The 16,113-nt window shown below is 38.9% G+C and overlaps 1 protein-coding gene across 3 annotated transcripts in view; it reads left to right on the forward strand.

The window, feature by feature from the left end:
• The window catches only part of Slc44a1 (solute carrier family 44 member 1), a 183,540-nt gene that overhangs the window by 93,710 nt on the left and 73,717 nt on the right, over window positions 1-16,113 (forward strand). For all 3 annotated transcript variants that reach the window (XM_036177207.1, XM_036177208.1, XM_036177209.1), the window contains exons 6-12: window positions 5,736-5,905; window positions 7,791-7,880; window positions 10,578-10,717; window positions 11,727-11,913; window positions 12,906-13,071; window positions 13,994-14,150; window positions 15,844-15,927. In XM_036177207.1, coding sequence (XP_036033100.1) covers window positions 5,736-5,905; window positions 7,791-7,880; window positions 10,578-10,717; window positions 11,727-11,913; window positions 12,906-13,071; window positions 13,994-14,150; window positions 15,844-15,927 — 994 coding nt within the window. The remainder of the gene's footprint in view (window positions 1-5,735; window positions 5,906-7,790; window positions 7,881-10,577; window positions 10,718-11,726; window positions 11,914-12,905; window positions 13,072-13,993; window positions 14,151-15,843; window positions 15,928-16,113) is intronic.

Genomic DNA, 16,113 nt, shown 5'->3' on the forward strand with positions numbered 1-16,113 from the left:
TCTGATGATGACAGTCCCTACCTCAGCAAAAGCAACTATAAACTAAATTGCAGTAAAACATCACTAGCGCTTTAAAAGTCAGATGGCCCAAGAGCTTTGGTGTTTTAAAAGCAAATGGCAAGGAAAGGCAACAGTTTATCCAGATTCCCACCTCCTGGGTGAAATGCCAAGTGGAGTGGTGATATACAGGCGCCACCTGTATGCTTGCAGCGACGTTGCATGCAGACAGGGAAGACAACAATGACTGCAGCCAGTTTCTCAGTCGGTTAGCTTGTCTAGGTGCCTCTTTTTTTTTGTTTTTTTTTTAAAACGTGGCAAGTTATACTGAGTTTATTTCAAATAACAGTAGAAATTGACCTGAGTTCAGCATGACTATGTAAAAAACAAGGTGAGCAAAGGATGGCAGTATAAATCAGCTACAAGTTTACCCACTGGACATACAACTCATCAGTTCAACAACCAAACTGTAAACACAAAAGTATAAACACAAGGAGAAGCAGAGCCTCCCCGCTTCATAGACAAACGTGGCCCATGGAAGGCACCACTTTAGGGTGCCTCAATAGTGTGGCCAAGGGCAGAGTCCAAAGACTAAAAAACCCTAAAAATGTACTTAATATATTTCTTTCTTCTTGGTATTTTAGGGAAGGTCCCTCTACATAGCCATCTTGAAACTCACTAAATAGACCAGGCTGGCCTTGAATCAACAGAGATTAAGGTGTTCACCTATGGCTGGAAACATATTTCTTTTTAAAACTGCACACACAAAAAACTGCTTTGGCTTTCTCTTATTGCAGACCAAAATCAGATAAACACACTATTAATGTTATAAAGACATTTGCCAACTTGCTAGTCTGGCAAAACAAATCATATAGTGTGGCAGTGGCAGGAAAAAAAAAACTACCCTCAGGGTAACTAATGTACTAACTTACAGGAAATATAAAGAACGTGAGTTATTCCACAGAGCATATAAAGTTTCCCTAGGACTAGGACTTCAGTGCAGAATGAACTCAGGAGTGAGGGACCAACCCTGACAATACCCAGTGCAAGGGCAATCCTCAAGGGCCACTGGATACCAGAAAGGTTGCTAGGTGCTAGGTAAGTAGTAATGTGACACCGAGGTGAGAAATTAGTCATCAAAACAAAGTACTACCTAACCATATTTTCAAGTGGAACATTGGTGGATGAATTAATATTTACAACTCACTTACTGTGTGCTGACCAACATACGATCTCTCATATATATTATATCATCAGACCCTCAACAAATCACCTACTGTGTGCTGACCGACATCCTGTCTCTCATATGTATTATCTCATCCAACCCTCACAAAACCTGTGCAGATTTTGCCCCTAATTTGTAGATGAGGAACATGGAAGATGAGGGAACATGAGTCACACAGTCATTACTGAGCCAGAATTTGAGTCTGGATCTTAGAGGATTTCTGTAACAGTTGTTGTTTCTGGAGTGTATAAAAGAGAAAGAAGAGAAAAAGGTAAAATGAAGTGGACAAGAAGCACTTTTTGTAACTGCTAGATTCTTGACTTATTTCCTGCTTTTTATATACTATTGTTACTGAGATATTGATCCCTGCCTTCTCTCACGAAGGACATGGACCCAGGTCACTGGGTTCTGTGTGACATGCTTTAGGGAGAGCTCATTCACTGTGATAGTCAGGACTCAGAAGGGAGGTGAGCAGTGCCAAGTTAACACATAGTTTACGTGATTGGCTAACTCAATCTTAAGCCTTTAAAAGACTTGTTAGAGATATATTTTGTTCTTGTTGACCAATATTTCAGTAATGTAAAATGCCATGACCTACAGGAGCCACACTGGCCTCTTCAAGATGCATTCATCTGTGGCTTTGAAAAAAGATAAACTTACTGTAAAGAAAATTCTTTATGTGTGCCCTCTTCATTAAGAAGCACAGGCTAGGTCATATAGGCTAGACAGTAGTGCAAACATGATCTCCTATGCCATGTTCTCAGAAGTGTTTTGGTATGTGAAATGAGGTAATTCATTTTGAATTCATTATGTTAAACAGTAAAATATAATACAAGTATTTTGATGTCAGAAGTACTCAAAAGAATTCTGTGAGAGTAAAATGAATGAATTTTATTCAAGGATGAAATTGTCAAAGAACAAATTTAATTGATAAAAAATTTAAATAAACTAATTTTTAAAAAAAGAATTCAAAATTGATATGGTGCCTTATAAACAACTTATAGTTTCAGACACTAGGGAAGTTCAGACTGGAAGGTTGCTGTGAGTTTGAGGCTAGCCTGGACTGCAGAGTGAGACTGTGTATCAGAAACCAAACAACAGCAGCAAGGCTAGGAATGTAGTTCAGTGGTAGAGTCCATAGCTCATGGCCCTGATTTCCACAGGGAGGCAAGGGCGGAGGGAGGAAGGAAGAAAGGGAGGGAGAGAGGGAAACGCAGGCAGGCAGGCAGGTAAGGGATTCCAGTGCTTTTTACGTCATAGCTAAGTATTTAACTATTTTGAGTAATGGATCCATAAGTTCTTTCCTATTTATCTTTTGTTTGTTTTAGCGAAAAGCAGGCCTTTACTATTAACTAGACAAAGGAATTAACCAGGTTTTGGTATTTTTATACTTTTAAATTTAGAAGTATTTCTTAATTAATATACAGTAAATTATAGGGGAAAAAGTTACTGTTATTTTGCCCCAGTTCTTTGAGGGGTACTTACAAAAGTACGCTTTGGAGTTGGCCAAGAGACTTGAAAGGAAAAGGTCAGAGCAGACCTCACTCAACATTTCTTCCTAAGGAAGGATTGGGATTTGAAAAGTCCAGTCCTTCCCTTTTCAAGCTGCTCTCTTAGTCTGAACTCACAGGAAAGTAAACAGGGGCCATCCTGGCTGTGCTGCTGCTGAGAGTTGAAATCATTGTCCCATGGGTGAGCTCTTGGGTGACAGTGGTGTTGCCAATGATATGAAGCAACTTACAGAACCCTGTGCTACCCTTCCAGCAAAGAGAAGAGAACTCAGAAAGACAATGGCTTGCAACTGCAGTGTCAGGAGAATTAGGGCTTTAACTGATACCTGATGGGAAAAAAATAAAGAGTATGCAGGGTCAAGGAAACTCGTGGATACTGTCAACAAGAAAACAAAGAGGAAAGGGGGCCTTAAGGACCTTTCAGGGTAAAGGTGGGGGCAAATGAGTTCAGCTGAAGCTAAGTAAGAGATGACAGGCCAGTACACATAGAGGGTAGAGATGCAGATGGCTGCAGAGCAGAGAACATTTGGGTTTTAAAGATGCAGAGCCAGCCTTGAGTTTATATATATAATTGGATGCATGCTTAGACAGAGGTACTGATTTCACAGAAAGAGCATCTCTCTAGACAACATTAGCAAAAAGAAAACCTGTACCTTATAACAGAGTTATCAGTTTAAGGGCATCTGCCCCAAATCAGCTTCCCTTGACTTCAAGATTTATAGCTAATCCATTTAAATTCTTATAGTATTTCTAACTAGATCCATTTCACTTAAAAGTGTTGTGTAATTTGATACCTTTTCTCATCTTTAATGATATAATGTTTGTTCAAAAAACAATTGCTAGCCAGGCAGTGGTGGTGCACTCCTGTAATCCCAGCATTCGGGAGGCAGAAGCAGGTGGATCTCTGTGAGTTCAAGGCCAGCTTGGGCTACAGAGTGAGTTCCAGGAAAAGGTGCAAAACTACACAGAGAAACCCTGTCTCGAAAAACCAAAAAAAAAAAAAAAAAATTAAAAAAAACAAACAAACCCAAAAAACAAACCAATTGCTCATAATATTCTAGCCTCCTGCAATTTAAAAAAAAAAAAAAAAAAAAAAAAAAAAGCATTAGATCTTTAGCATTGACTGTAGGGAGGTCATTTAATGTCATTTTAGAAGTGTATACAAATACAATACAGGTACATAGAGATGGGTTTTTAAAAAGATGAATATTCCTGTTATATTGTTGTATCATTTTTGGATACATTTTACTGAAAAGTAACTAAGGTAAGGCATCATCTTTAAGGATACTCTGCTTCATGAAGTTTGGTAGTATGGATGATGTTGCTTATTGCCATTAGTGTTCATTTACCAACATTTAATGAAAACAGTCCACTCATTCTGACTGAAAAGGGAAAATTTTTTTGAGGAAAGAAACAAAGACAGCATTTTGTTTCAGGTCAGTTTGTTTTCCTAAGACCAGAAGCCTTAAAGTTTGATGCCCAGCCATGTAATCTTAACCACCAGGTAGGCCAATATTTAAGAATGAGAACAAATTTACAGCTCTCTAGTCCAGGCTAGTATGTTATATTAGACCTGCCCCTGTCTACCCCTGGACAATCAGCTCCAATGGTGTGAGGTTTGTGTTGATGGCCAAATTTTTGGGCTGGAGAGATGGCTCAGAGGTTAAGAACACTGGCTGTTCTTCCAGTGGTCCTGAGTTCAATTCTCAGCACCAATATGGTGGCTCACAACTATCTGTAATGAGATCTGGTGCTCCCTCTTCTGACCTGCAGGGATACATGCAAACAGAACACTGTATTCATAATAAATAAATAAATCTTAGGAAAAAAAAAGATGGCCAAATTTTAACTTAATTCACCCATGTGTGTTTATATGTATGGGCTTTCCTGGAATCCTGACATTCTCTGGTTCACAGTATTGTCATTGGTTCGATGTGTATATATGTATTCTCTCAGAAGTTGAAGCAGGTCCATGTTTATTACAAGTCAGATTCAAATCATGGCTTATACACACCTATGTTCTCTCACAAGTCACAGCTGTAGTACATGGGAACTTGGATTAAATGATTAAATCATTGGCTGTTTTCCCTTTTTCTAGACACATATAATCATTTATATATGACATGTGCACATCATATATCATACATGTAATATATACAAAGTAAAGAAATTACTTGAATATAGTTGAGTAGTAGAGCAATTGTCTAGCAAGCCTGAGGCCCTGGTTCAATTCCAAGCACTGAAAAGGGAAAGAACAGCGCAGAATTCCATAACCCTAACAAGTCATGTATTTTTCACTTTTTAATAGAGTGTTTTGTTGTTCCCATATTTGTGTGTAATCTTTTATGCAGAGATATCACCATTACATTATATGTAATTTCCCCATGTATTTCTGTATTATAAACATTTCTATAGATTAGTTCTCATGGCCGTTTTAAGTTGCTGTCTGTTAATGTCTTGGCATGCTTTTGTTTATATGAGGGTATGTAAGCTTGTGCCCTAAACACCTTTATTAATATGAGGTTTCCTACAATGTTTTGAAAGAGGAAACATTCTATTAATGGTGGCCCATTTCGTGTAAAAGCATGTGTGTATGTTTACTTTTAAGTTGCTTTTGGCAAAAGCTCCTTGTCCATTCAATGAAGTACATGCTTGTAAACGTTGCCATCTGCCTCTGGTGGATGTGCAGAGTTGAGGAGTCTCCTGTGCTTGGTTTTGCTTCTGGTAGTTCTCCATGTGTTATGTGTATGTGTGGTATGTGTGCTCGGAAGTGGGGGGTCGTGTCCTCTGTTGGAATATGCACTCCACCCTCTCGGATAAGCTCTGGTAAGATTGGCATTCTACACCCAGCAGTCATCCTCATGGTGCGCCGCACTGAGCGCCCGTCGTGTGGAGGGTGGAGTGTATGGCGGCCATGCTCACCTCTCATTTGTGTGTTTGACGTGGCATTTATAGTAAGTAGGAGTAATTTTTTTTCTGATTTTGTTCTCTTGTATCACCAGTGCGCCTATTCCATTCTTCCATCGCTGTGCTCCTGTGAACATTTCCTGCTATGCCAAGTTTGCAGAGGTCCTGATCACCTTTGTCAGTGACAATAGTGTCTTACACAGGCTGATTAGTGGAGTAATGACCAGCAAAGAAATTATATTGGGACTTTGCTTGTTGTCACTAGGTAATCGTTTTTCTCATTCTTAGCTGTTTCGTAGTACTGCAGAAGGCTGCTCTGTCTTTAGCCAAAATATGCATACAACTGGGGATACGTGTAAAATGTCTGACTGCCCATGGCCAAAGTAACTGTTTCAGATGACATATAGTTGTAAATATATACATAAAAGTATGTATATGTATATATCTGAAGCTCACGTCGCTTCTTTTTTCCTTCATTGAAGACTTGTTTCCCCAAACTTTGGTTACTAAATCATCGTTGATTCTCTTTAATGATAGTAGGAGGCTCCTTTTCATGATTTAGATATGATTCCAAAGGTATATTTATATATAAAAGAGGCTATGTACTCTCTTATATATTCTAAGAACACAAGTTACTTTTGAAGTGTGTAATCTTATTTTTATTGCTATAGTTCATAGTATTACTTACTGCCTTGCTGGGAAAAACTAAGAAATCTCCACTTGTTAGCCACAGAATTATTTAGTCAATAATTAGATAATAAAATCAATTTTATTTTCAGGATGAAAAATACCTATATTATTCTAAAAGTGTATAAGGAAAATATCAGAGTCTGTACTCCTTCTTAACTGGGAGACATAAGCTAGAAGCAACCAAACTATTCCATTGCAGAAGTAAAATTAGTATTTATGTATGTTTAATAGCAGTTATATTCATTGAGAAGATGCAGGCTGTATTTCTAGCTTTCCTGTCATTAGAGAGTGTATTCTTTTTACATAGTTGGTGCTTGACTCAAAGTAATCTTGTCCTTATGAAATTCTAGTTCTGTGATATTCGAAGGGCTCCCATCTGTTTCTTCATTCCTATATATTTATTGCAAAAGTAGTACCGTAAAATTCCTAGACACAAACCTAACCATTTATTCAGCTTTTCAAATGACCCAAAGAAATATGATGACTTGATATAATAATCACTTGGTTTTCTGAAATAGTTGAGTGCTTTAAACCAAAAACTACATGCAAAGTTTCAGATTAATAACACTAATGTGAATTCATTGGAACTCCATTTTTATTAGGATATCTTTGAGGCATAAGAGTATAATATAAATTCCAGATATCTTTGCTCATTTGTTTGTAGATTGAGCCTTTATATTAATAAATATTTATAAAATGTTACTTCAGAATTATGTTTCTCACCCAAGGGTGAACTACCCTCCTTTTCAAGCATTTTAATTATAATTTTGGCACATAAGAATTTAGTTTGGGATAGGTAAGGAGTTGGCTAAGTAACTCAACCTAATCTTTGCTCTTTTCTGAGGAAAAGCTCTCCAGTCAGTTGAGAAAAGAAGTCAGGGCATTTGGCTTTATCGGATTTAAGGACATTTTACTATATAGGCTCAGACCCTCTCTTTGAGTTATAGAGTTAAATGTAAAATACTAGACAATGTTAAAATGCCATTTAGTCTGTTGAGAATTAATGACATTTGTCCTGAGCTGATATAGGTTACTCAGGGCAGAGTAGCGCTAATTGATCCAGCTACATGGTACAGTTTTTTATTTGTTGTTGTTGTTTTTTGTTTTGTTCACCGTCATGACATATCACTCTCTACACCTCCTGTGCTGATGTCTGTTTGCATGTCTGTTGTCTTCCTGCTGGTGACTCCACAGTAGCCTCGGTTATTGTGGAGTCGCTATGTGCATTTGCATGTATTCTTTTCTGTAGTTTATAACCCACACAGTTAGGACGTTTGGTTTTCAGAGATGTTACTTAAGTGTGTGAGTCATAATTTCAATAGCAGCCTGTTTCCTTTCTTTTCAAAATCATGGTCATGAACTAATAGCATCAAACTATTCCTGTAGGAAAAAGCAATAGTTGTAAGTCTTTCTCTGTGTTTTTCAAATGATATTCTTTGTGTTCTTTGTCTTCCCTGCAGTTCTGTCCATGATTTTGATGGTGATTATCAGGTATATATCGAGGGTGCTTGTGTGGATCTTAACAATTCTGGTCATACTGGGTTCACTTGGTAAGTGATTTTCTTCTTCTTTGTTTTCACTGTACCTGACTAATTGCATGGTAGTAAATAGAAATCAAAAGAGGAAAATGAACTTTTTATTTGCCTGTGCTATTTCTTCTCCAGAATGAGTGTTTATTTTTGCCTTGGGGGTGTCATAATTATATTCTCAGTTCCTCATTTCACTCCGGTTAGCACTTGAAGCACATCTCTTTTCTGTGTGCGTGTGCATGAATACACAGCATTTAGTTAACATTGAGAGCTCCAGTTGATGGCGTCTCTCCGAGTACGTCTGTAATCTGACTGGTGCACTGGTTTCTGCTGCCGCCACCTGCTTTCTGTATCTCCTTGTCTCTAGCATTTCTGTGTACACCATTTTCTCTGACAGACTTCATCATTGCTTTTGTACCTAATATAGTTCTACTGCCGCAGTTGGTAACCTTTGTTTATTTGTAATATACTGCTTAGTCCTGTGAGAGTTAAAGACAGAAATGATGTGTGTTGCTTTTCCCTTGCCTTAGCTATAACATTCCCCAGACTTCCTGGGTCACCTGCTCCCTTCTGCTCATTTGTGCTTGAAACTTTGCTAAATAATTCCAGCTTTTACATTCAAGTTATTAAATTTAAATTTAATTTAATTTAAAATCGTATTTCTATATGCTGTGTCTTCAGAATTTATTTACCTGTGTCTTGAAAGGCCCCAGACTTACAGCTGCATTTTAGGTTAGGTTTCTTGGACTAGTCTTAGTTGGAACTACTGATCTGTATCTATAAGCCTTTCTGAATTTATAATTTGGTTCACCTTTGTATTACCTGAATTCAGATGATTTATTCATGAGGGACTTAATGGATTCTGTATTTTCCTAATTCTTGATTATCAAGTATTGTCTTTATCTTTACATGCACAGTTTGGATTCGTTGGGTGGAACTGTGTAAGACACAGAATGTTCTGGATTCATTGGATAGAACTGTGTTGAGGCACATATGTTCCTTTATGCCTGTGCATTTTCTCCAGAAATCTCAGAATGACCATATTGCATTTTGTTTCTTTGCCTGATTCATCCCTTACAGTTTTATATGCTTTTTTTTACTGTAGGCTTAATAATTTAAAGATTTGAAAAAGATCTCTGGTTCCTATCCTTGCCTGACATTTTTGGGGACTGCTTTCCCACCTCTGAAAAGGTGTTTTTGTTTCTATATTTGGTCACTGTTCCTATCCCAGTGGCTTTTTTCTTAAGGGCATTGCTTATTCCGTGAATATTTTATAATCTTCTAAACTGTCTTTTCTAACTTTTGTCGTTTTCTTTTGCATTGGGAAGAGTTCACCATGCTGACTGTGCTCCCCATAGGTGTTCGTTTTCCCACTGGCAGTCAGTCTGGCGATGACAGGGATATTGTTACTCTGGTCCCATTCTATCTGTGCCTCCTCCTCTTGGCTGTGTTTTCATTTTGCCTGCCAGCCTTTTGAGTCTAATGTTCAGATGTGGAGTTTCAGTGATCTACATTTATCATTTAGTGTACATGGTCTTTCACATTACTTAATTTTCCTCACTTCAGTTTTATAATTTGTAAAATTTATAATGACCACTTAATAGTTATAATGGATAAATTAGGTCACCACTATCAAGGGATCATCACAGGTATTAGCACAGATTCACAGTGCCTACTGTGAGCAGCAGCATCCTTGGTTCACAGATCTGTCGGGTGTCACTGTATTCCCCACACCCTACTTTGAATGTCCCTTCCTTATCATAGCCACTAACTCTTACAGGTATTCTGGTCCCCAGCTCTCTCTGCATTCGTACTTCCAGAACGCCTTTCTTCCTGGCTTGCATTAGGATGGACCAGTGGTCTCTTTAGGGTCAGAGAAAGAACTTACCTACTAGTCATGGTCTCACCTGAGCCTTAGACCTTTGCCTGGAGTGCATTTTCCTTAGCTACTTTTGAAGCTGATCTTTCTCAGGGAAGCCTTACTTATCAGTGTTAATAAATTGGCCTGCCTTCCTAAACCAAGTATTCTCCTTCTTAGATTTTTCTCCTTAGATTTAACGTTCTGTTGTTACTTACTTCCTGTCAATTTCCATTTCCTCATTGCTATGTAAGCTCAGTGAGCAGCAGAGAGTAGGGACGTTTTACTACCCTGTTCCTGGTGGAGAGGCGCTCAATGAATGCACTGAGCAAAAATTCAGCTGTTACATGGCAATAGGTTTGCCTTGTTCTTCACTCTCCTTTTTACATCAGAACTAGCATTAGAGATAAAAGGTCTTTATTCCCAGAACCCACTGCTATCAGAGGTGTCCTGCTTTTGTTCCCACCTTTGGTGAGAACTACTCTTTCACACCCTTTATTCATTGCTTTAATCACTGTACAAATATTTAATCCTGTATGGCTGTTGGGACTCGGCATTGGTGTTACGAATTCCCTTGGAGGTTATCTGTTGTGACTGGCTCTGTCCTTAGCTTCATAGTCAATGATGATTATATTGGAAGAAAGTCTATTTGATACACCAAAGGATTTGTAGATATTTAATGTGAAACCTACTTTCCTTTTATGCTTCCAAAGAGTTGTACCTGCATGCTTTCTAGTTGAGTGGTTTGTTACTGTGTCCCTTTCATGGTGTTAAAAACGTGTAGGTCCTGAAAACTGAGCATATATGTTACATATTTTCTTGTGCTGATTTTTGCAAACCCAATTGTTTTTTATCTCCAGGTGGCACAGGTGTACTATGGTGGCTATATGCAAAGCAAAGAAGGTCTCTCAAAGAAAGTGTTATTCCTGAACAGCACCAGATAGCTGAAAACAACCTGCGGGCCCTCCTCATCTATGCCATTTCAGCTACAGTGTTCACTGTGAGTTGAGGGTGCTGTATGCATGTTAGCAGGTGATCCTAAATGGAACAGGAGCTCACCTGGCCTTTGTATTGCTGCCCCATAGTTTACTGCCAGTCTGCTGGAGGCTTCTCTAATGGATGAGTGTTCTTTGATGCAATGGTTTCTTCTGACCTGTCTGCTTTTTGAGATAATTTTCACCTAGGATGTTTATGTTGTCATTTGCTAATAACATATTTCTTATTGTTATAAGATAATTACATTTTAAGAAGCAATTCCCTATACTTTTGAATAGTATATTAAGAAATAGAGTATCATTCCTCTTACATGTGCATTCATTTTTTTCCCCACTTCCTTTAAACTTACCTTTTAACAGTATATATTGTATTGAAAATATAGGTGAGGTGCACTCTACTTAGACATTTGTTATATGGTAAAATCCAACTGACTAGCCTATGGTTAAATGAGGGGTGATCTCATTTTGGGGGCATCAGTAGGACTAGTAATAACAATAACGCCACTAAAGATGTTGGTTCCAAAGATATTTGTTAATCATGCTTCTTTAACTGTAGTTGTCTATGTTAGCTTCTCTGGGGAAGGGGTGGAGATTGTAAATAGACAAATAGCTATTCTGCTCCAGATCCCACTTAAGGAGTTTCAGTCAGCAAAGGAGATGAACTACAAATAAATACTTCCCTTGCTTTGAGGTGATGCGTATAGCTCTCTTACCATTTCTCAGAATGATAGACATATAGCTATGCAAATGAAAAGTCTTGTCCTGACTGACAACATTTGTTGTCTCCCCCCCCCCCCCCAAGCTGAGGCTTGAACCCAGGGCCTTGCACTTGCTAGGAAAGCACTCTACCACTGAGCTAAATCACAATACATTTTGACTGGTAGTTAGTGGGGAAAGGAAAAGTTGAAAATTCCTATCTTAATCTGTTGAAAAAGTTGAGTTAGAAATGTTTCCTACTCTGCAGCTTCTGTTCTCATTGCTTAGAGAAACAACCCTGTCTTTGTCTCCACACAGGTCATTTTGTTCCTGATAATGCTGGTCATGCGTAAACGTGTTGCGCTCACCATCGCCTTGTTCCATGTGGCTGGCAAGGTCTTCATACACTTGCCACTGCTAGTCTTCCAACCCTTCTGGACTTTTTTTGCTCTTGTCTTATTTTGGGCATACTGGATAATGACACTTCTTTTCCTCGGCACTACCGGTAAGAAGAAATGCAGCTTCTTCCTCTTTCCCATGACGCTAAGTGGTACTCAAATATTTAAAGTCATCAGAGTGGGTTGGGGGTGTGGCCCAGTGGAGGAGTGCTTGCCTATGAGTGAGGACCTGTTGATCCCTAGTACATGTATACACACACACACACACACACACACACACACACACACACACAGCCCAGAGAGGTAGACACACTTCTCCATCCATTTGTTGACAAAGATGCAGTAGCCATCAAATCCAGTGGTCAATAATAGTGATCTTCAGTAACTCATTCCCTCTTTGTGATTTTTAGCAGGTCTTAGCAATTTGCATCTAGACCAGCTAAGACCCAAAATTGCTTCTTAATTTTGAGAGGGTCATGGATTTTAAGTGAATTCTCAGATATTTGGATCCATTCTGAACTGAATGGATGAATTCATAGCCTCTCTGCGGTTGCTTCTCTGCCCAGAGTCATCCTGGACTACGATTCTGTAGGGAAACTGACTTACTGAGAGCTGGACTCAGTACCAAGTGTTAAGACACAGGCATTAATTCTGAGCAGTGAGTGTAAAGATAGCAAACGGTGTGAAACATCTCTGCCCAGTCAGCTCACACTAAGTGAACATAACATTCATTTCTATGCTTAGTTAATAGTTTAGATCTATAATTACTGGATAAATAAAACCCTGCAAAAAGAAAAAGCACTGAAGTGTTTGAAAATTCATGCCTAAACAACTGATAGTGGAATTAGAACTATATTTAAATGGAGCAGTTTAAACACTTTCTCAAATGCCTGATGTGTAATTGTGTAAGGTTTAATTTCACAATGTTTTAAGTGATAAGGATTGCTGTCCCTTAGTGACCAGGACTAAGAGCCCGGTGTACTTGCGCCTGGGAGTGCCACCTGTCCTGGGAAATCTTACTGATCCCATGTGTTTGTTATCTGTGTGTCTTGGTTTTTGCTTTACATAATGTTTCTTTTCTTCCTTGTCATTTTCCTAGGCAGCGCTCTTCTGAACGAAGAAGGTTTTGTGGAGTACAAAATTTCTGGGCCTTTGCAGTACATGCGGTGGTACCATGTGGTTGGCCTGATTTGGATCAGTGAGTTCATTCTTGCATGTCAGCAGATGACTGTGGCAGGAGCCGTGGTAACATACTATTTTACTAGGTGAGACTTTTTAACTGTGAAGAACTCCAGTTCATTCAAGAAACTTTGTCTACAAGGGAACAAAGTGTGACTGAAGCCACAACTTCATTTCTGTTTAAAAAAAAAGAGTGGGGGAGGGAGGGTAGTGGTTGGAAAGGAATGTAACAAAATGGTGCAGTGGATAATTCCGGGGGGTTGATTATTCCTGTTCCTCACACTTTCCTGCTATTGTCTCAAAACCTGTTTCAGGGCAGCAGACTATGGTGTAACCTAAACTGCCTTGTGTAGGGATGTAAACCTTGTTGAGTGTCAGGTTTAAAAAGCTGTTAGAGGGCAAGCCTCATTTGCTTCTTCTCTCTGAAGAACTGTTGAGAGATCCCTTGCTAATTTCGGGGCTAAGAACTAAAGGGATAAGCCACACAGAAGTCTATTGTAATGGGCTACCAATGGTAGATTGTTTGTTTGTTTGTTTGTTTAATTTATTTATTTAGTGTTTTTCAAGGCAGGGTTTCTCTGTGTAGTTTTGGTTCCTGTCCTGGATCTCGCTCTGTAGGTCAGGCTGGCCTCGAACTCACAGAGATCTGCCTGGCTTTTATCTCCCAAGTGCTACCACCACACCTGGCCAGCTGTAGATTGTTTTTTAAATTCTATTTTCTGATGATACAACTTATTCCTTAAATATTCATTAACAGGAACTGTCAAAACCCAGTTTTATCTAAAGTGACAGGACATGAAGTTACAGAACCACACGGGAACCATAGGGAAATGAAACTGGTTCTGTGGCATTTCACAATGTAAAACACTGGTTGCTTTGCCGTTCATCCTGAAGCTAGATAATACTACAGTTACTTTGTTTTCTGCTGCATTAGATTCCAGACCATGTATATTTGTGTTTCCTTCATGTTCTAGGCTTTAATTATCTCTCTGGTCATTTTTAAAACAGGGATAAAAGGAATTTGCCATTCACACCTATTCTGGCTTCAGTGAACCGCCTTATTCGTTACCACCTTGGTACTGTGGCTAAAGGATCCTTCATTATCACCCTAGTCAAAATCCCAAGGATGATCCTAATGTATATCCACAGTCAGCTCAAAGGAAAGGTAAGGGGGTGTGGGGTGAGGAGTAGATTAGCCAGGCTTTCATGGGAGCGTATGCCAGACCTCATTTCTACACATAGTAGGGTATCAGCTCCTGCATGTTTTCTTCAGAGTCTGAACAAAGTGGGATCCAGCTCTGTAGCATGAATCTTAAAGGTACTTAAAATAAAATCAAACCTGTGGCCAGTTATTGTGGTGAATGCTGGAGGATCAGAGAAGCAGAACAAGCCACAGCTACCTCACCTTGCCAATTCCTCAACTGATCCTGTTTCCTCAGACTGGAAGCTTCTGAGTCCTCATCCAAATGGATTTCAGCTGAACTGTGCTGCTCAAAGCCTAAAAGCTTAACCAGCCTAGTTCCTTGTCCTCGTGCCTTATATACCTTTCTGCTTTCTGCCATCACTCCCTGGGATTAAAGGCTCCCTTTCTGGGATTAAAGGCATGAGTCACCATACTTGGCTGTATCCTTGAACACCCAGAGATCCAGGTAGATCTATGCTAGGATTAAAGGCGTGTGCTACCACTGCCTAACCTCTATGTTTAATATTGTGGCTGTTCTGTTCTCTGACCCCAGATAAGTTTATTAGCATGCACAATATTTTGGGGAACACAATACCACCACACAGTTCTTCCTTCTGGTCTCCACCTGTACCTTGCACATATCCTGGAATATCTGTCTAGTCACTGGTTACCAGGTGTACTGAATTAGAGATGCTTTTACTACCCATTCTCTCTTCGGAAGTTTGTCTTAATGAACCCATAATAGCTGTCCATGCATCTGGGGTGCAGCTTGTTCTGCTATATGTGTAAACTGTTGAATAATCAAGTCAGACTCTTCAGCACATCCAAACCTCACATCACACCGTTTGTCATATCTCTGTGGTCAGAACATTCAAACCCTCATGTCTAGTCAGGTGTCCCTACTATGTGACTGTGCACCAGAAAGTCAATGAGTGTAACAGTAAGTCTTGAACTGATAGAAATGGGGAACAGTGGTCTTTGACATTGATCTAGGAAAGGCTTTAAAAAAACAAAACAAAACAAAACAAAAAAAAACAAAAACAAAAAAACCAGAAAAGCACAGGCAACAAAAGTGAAAACTGATGGATGAAATGATCACCAAACTCGAAGGTTTTTCTATGACAAAGGAAGCATTTGAAAGACTAAAGAGTCAAGAAAGTCAGCATAATCCTTACAGCTCACATAGGGTTCCTATCCAGAATATAGCAATTCCCTACCTGACTTTGGAAATAACATAGATTTCAACCTACTTTAGCTCAAAATCTGCCTCTTCCTAGAAACCAGACCTGATTCCCTTTTACAAACAGTGTTCGCTTGCTGTTTTCCCTTCTCACAGCACATTGCCACCAGCCACATTCTGACTCTAACCTTTCGGTGCTTAGCTTTTTAGCTTTTTTTTGTCTTGCTAGCTTTTAAACCCCTTGCTGATGCAACCTTACTCTACCTTACTCTGCCACATATGCAATCATCAGTAAACAAATAAATACTGGTTTGAACTGGTTTTAAAATGATTTAGCCAATGTATTGAAAGAGGGAAGAAATGGGTGTGGAAGCTTTGACACTTAGATTGCGGTTTTTAAATTTTTATTTTTCTAGCAGTTGAAGTTGCATGCGTGATGATTAGATTTTTTTCACTTGTGCATTTGTTAATTATTTTACTTTTTCCCCTGTCCAGGAAAATGCTTGTGCACGATGTATGCTGAAATCCTGCATTTGCTGCCTTTGGTGTCTTGAAAAGTGCCTAAATTACTTAAATCAGGTAAAATATACTCTACATGACTTCATATTCAGTTTGTTATTTCTCCTTCCAAGATAAAATAATTGAACTTAATTGAAGGAAATTGTGTTTTTCTTCTGATATTATACATTGTTCCTTGACCAAATATGCTCCAATCCTGTTCCTGTTTTTAAACTAATGGATAATCTTAGTTTCAATACACGGATA

Source organism: Onychomys torridus, chromosome 2, assembly GCF_903995425.1.
Source record: "Onychomys torridus chromosome 2, mOncTor1.1, whole genome shotgun sequence".
Lineage (NCBI taxonomy): Eukaryota > Metazoa > Chordata > Mammalia > Rodentia > Cricetidae > Onychomys > Onychomys torridus.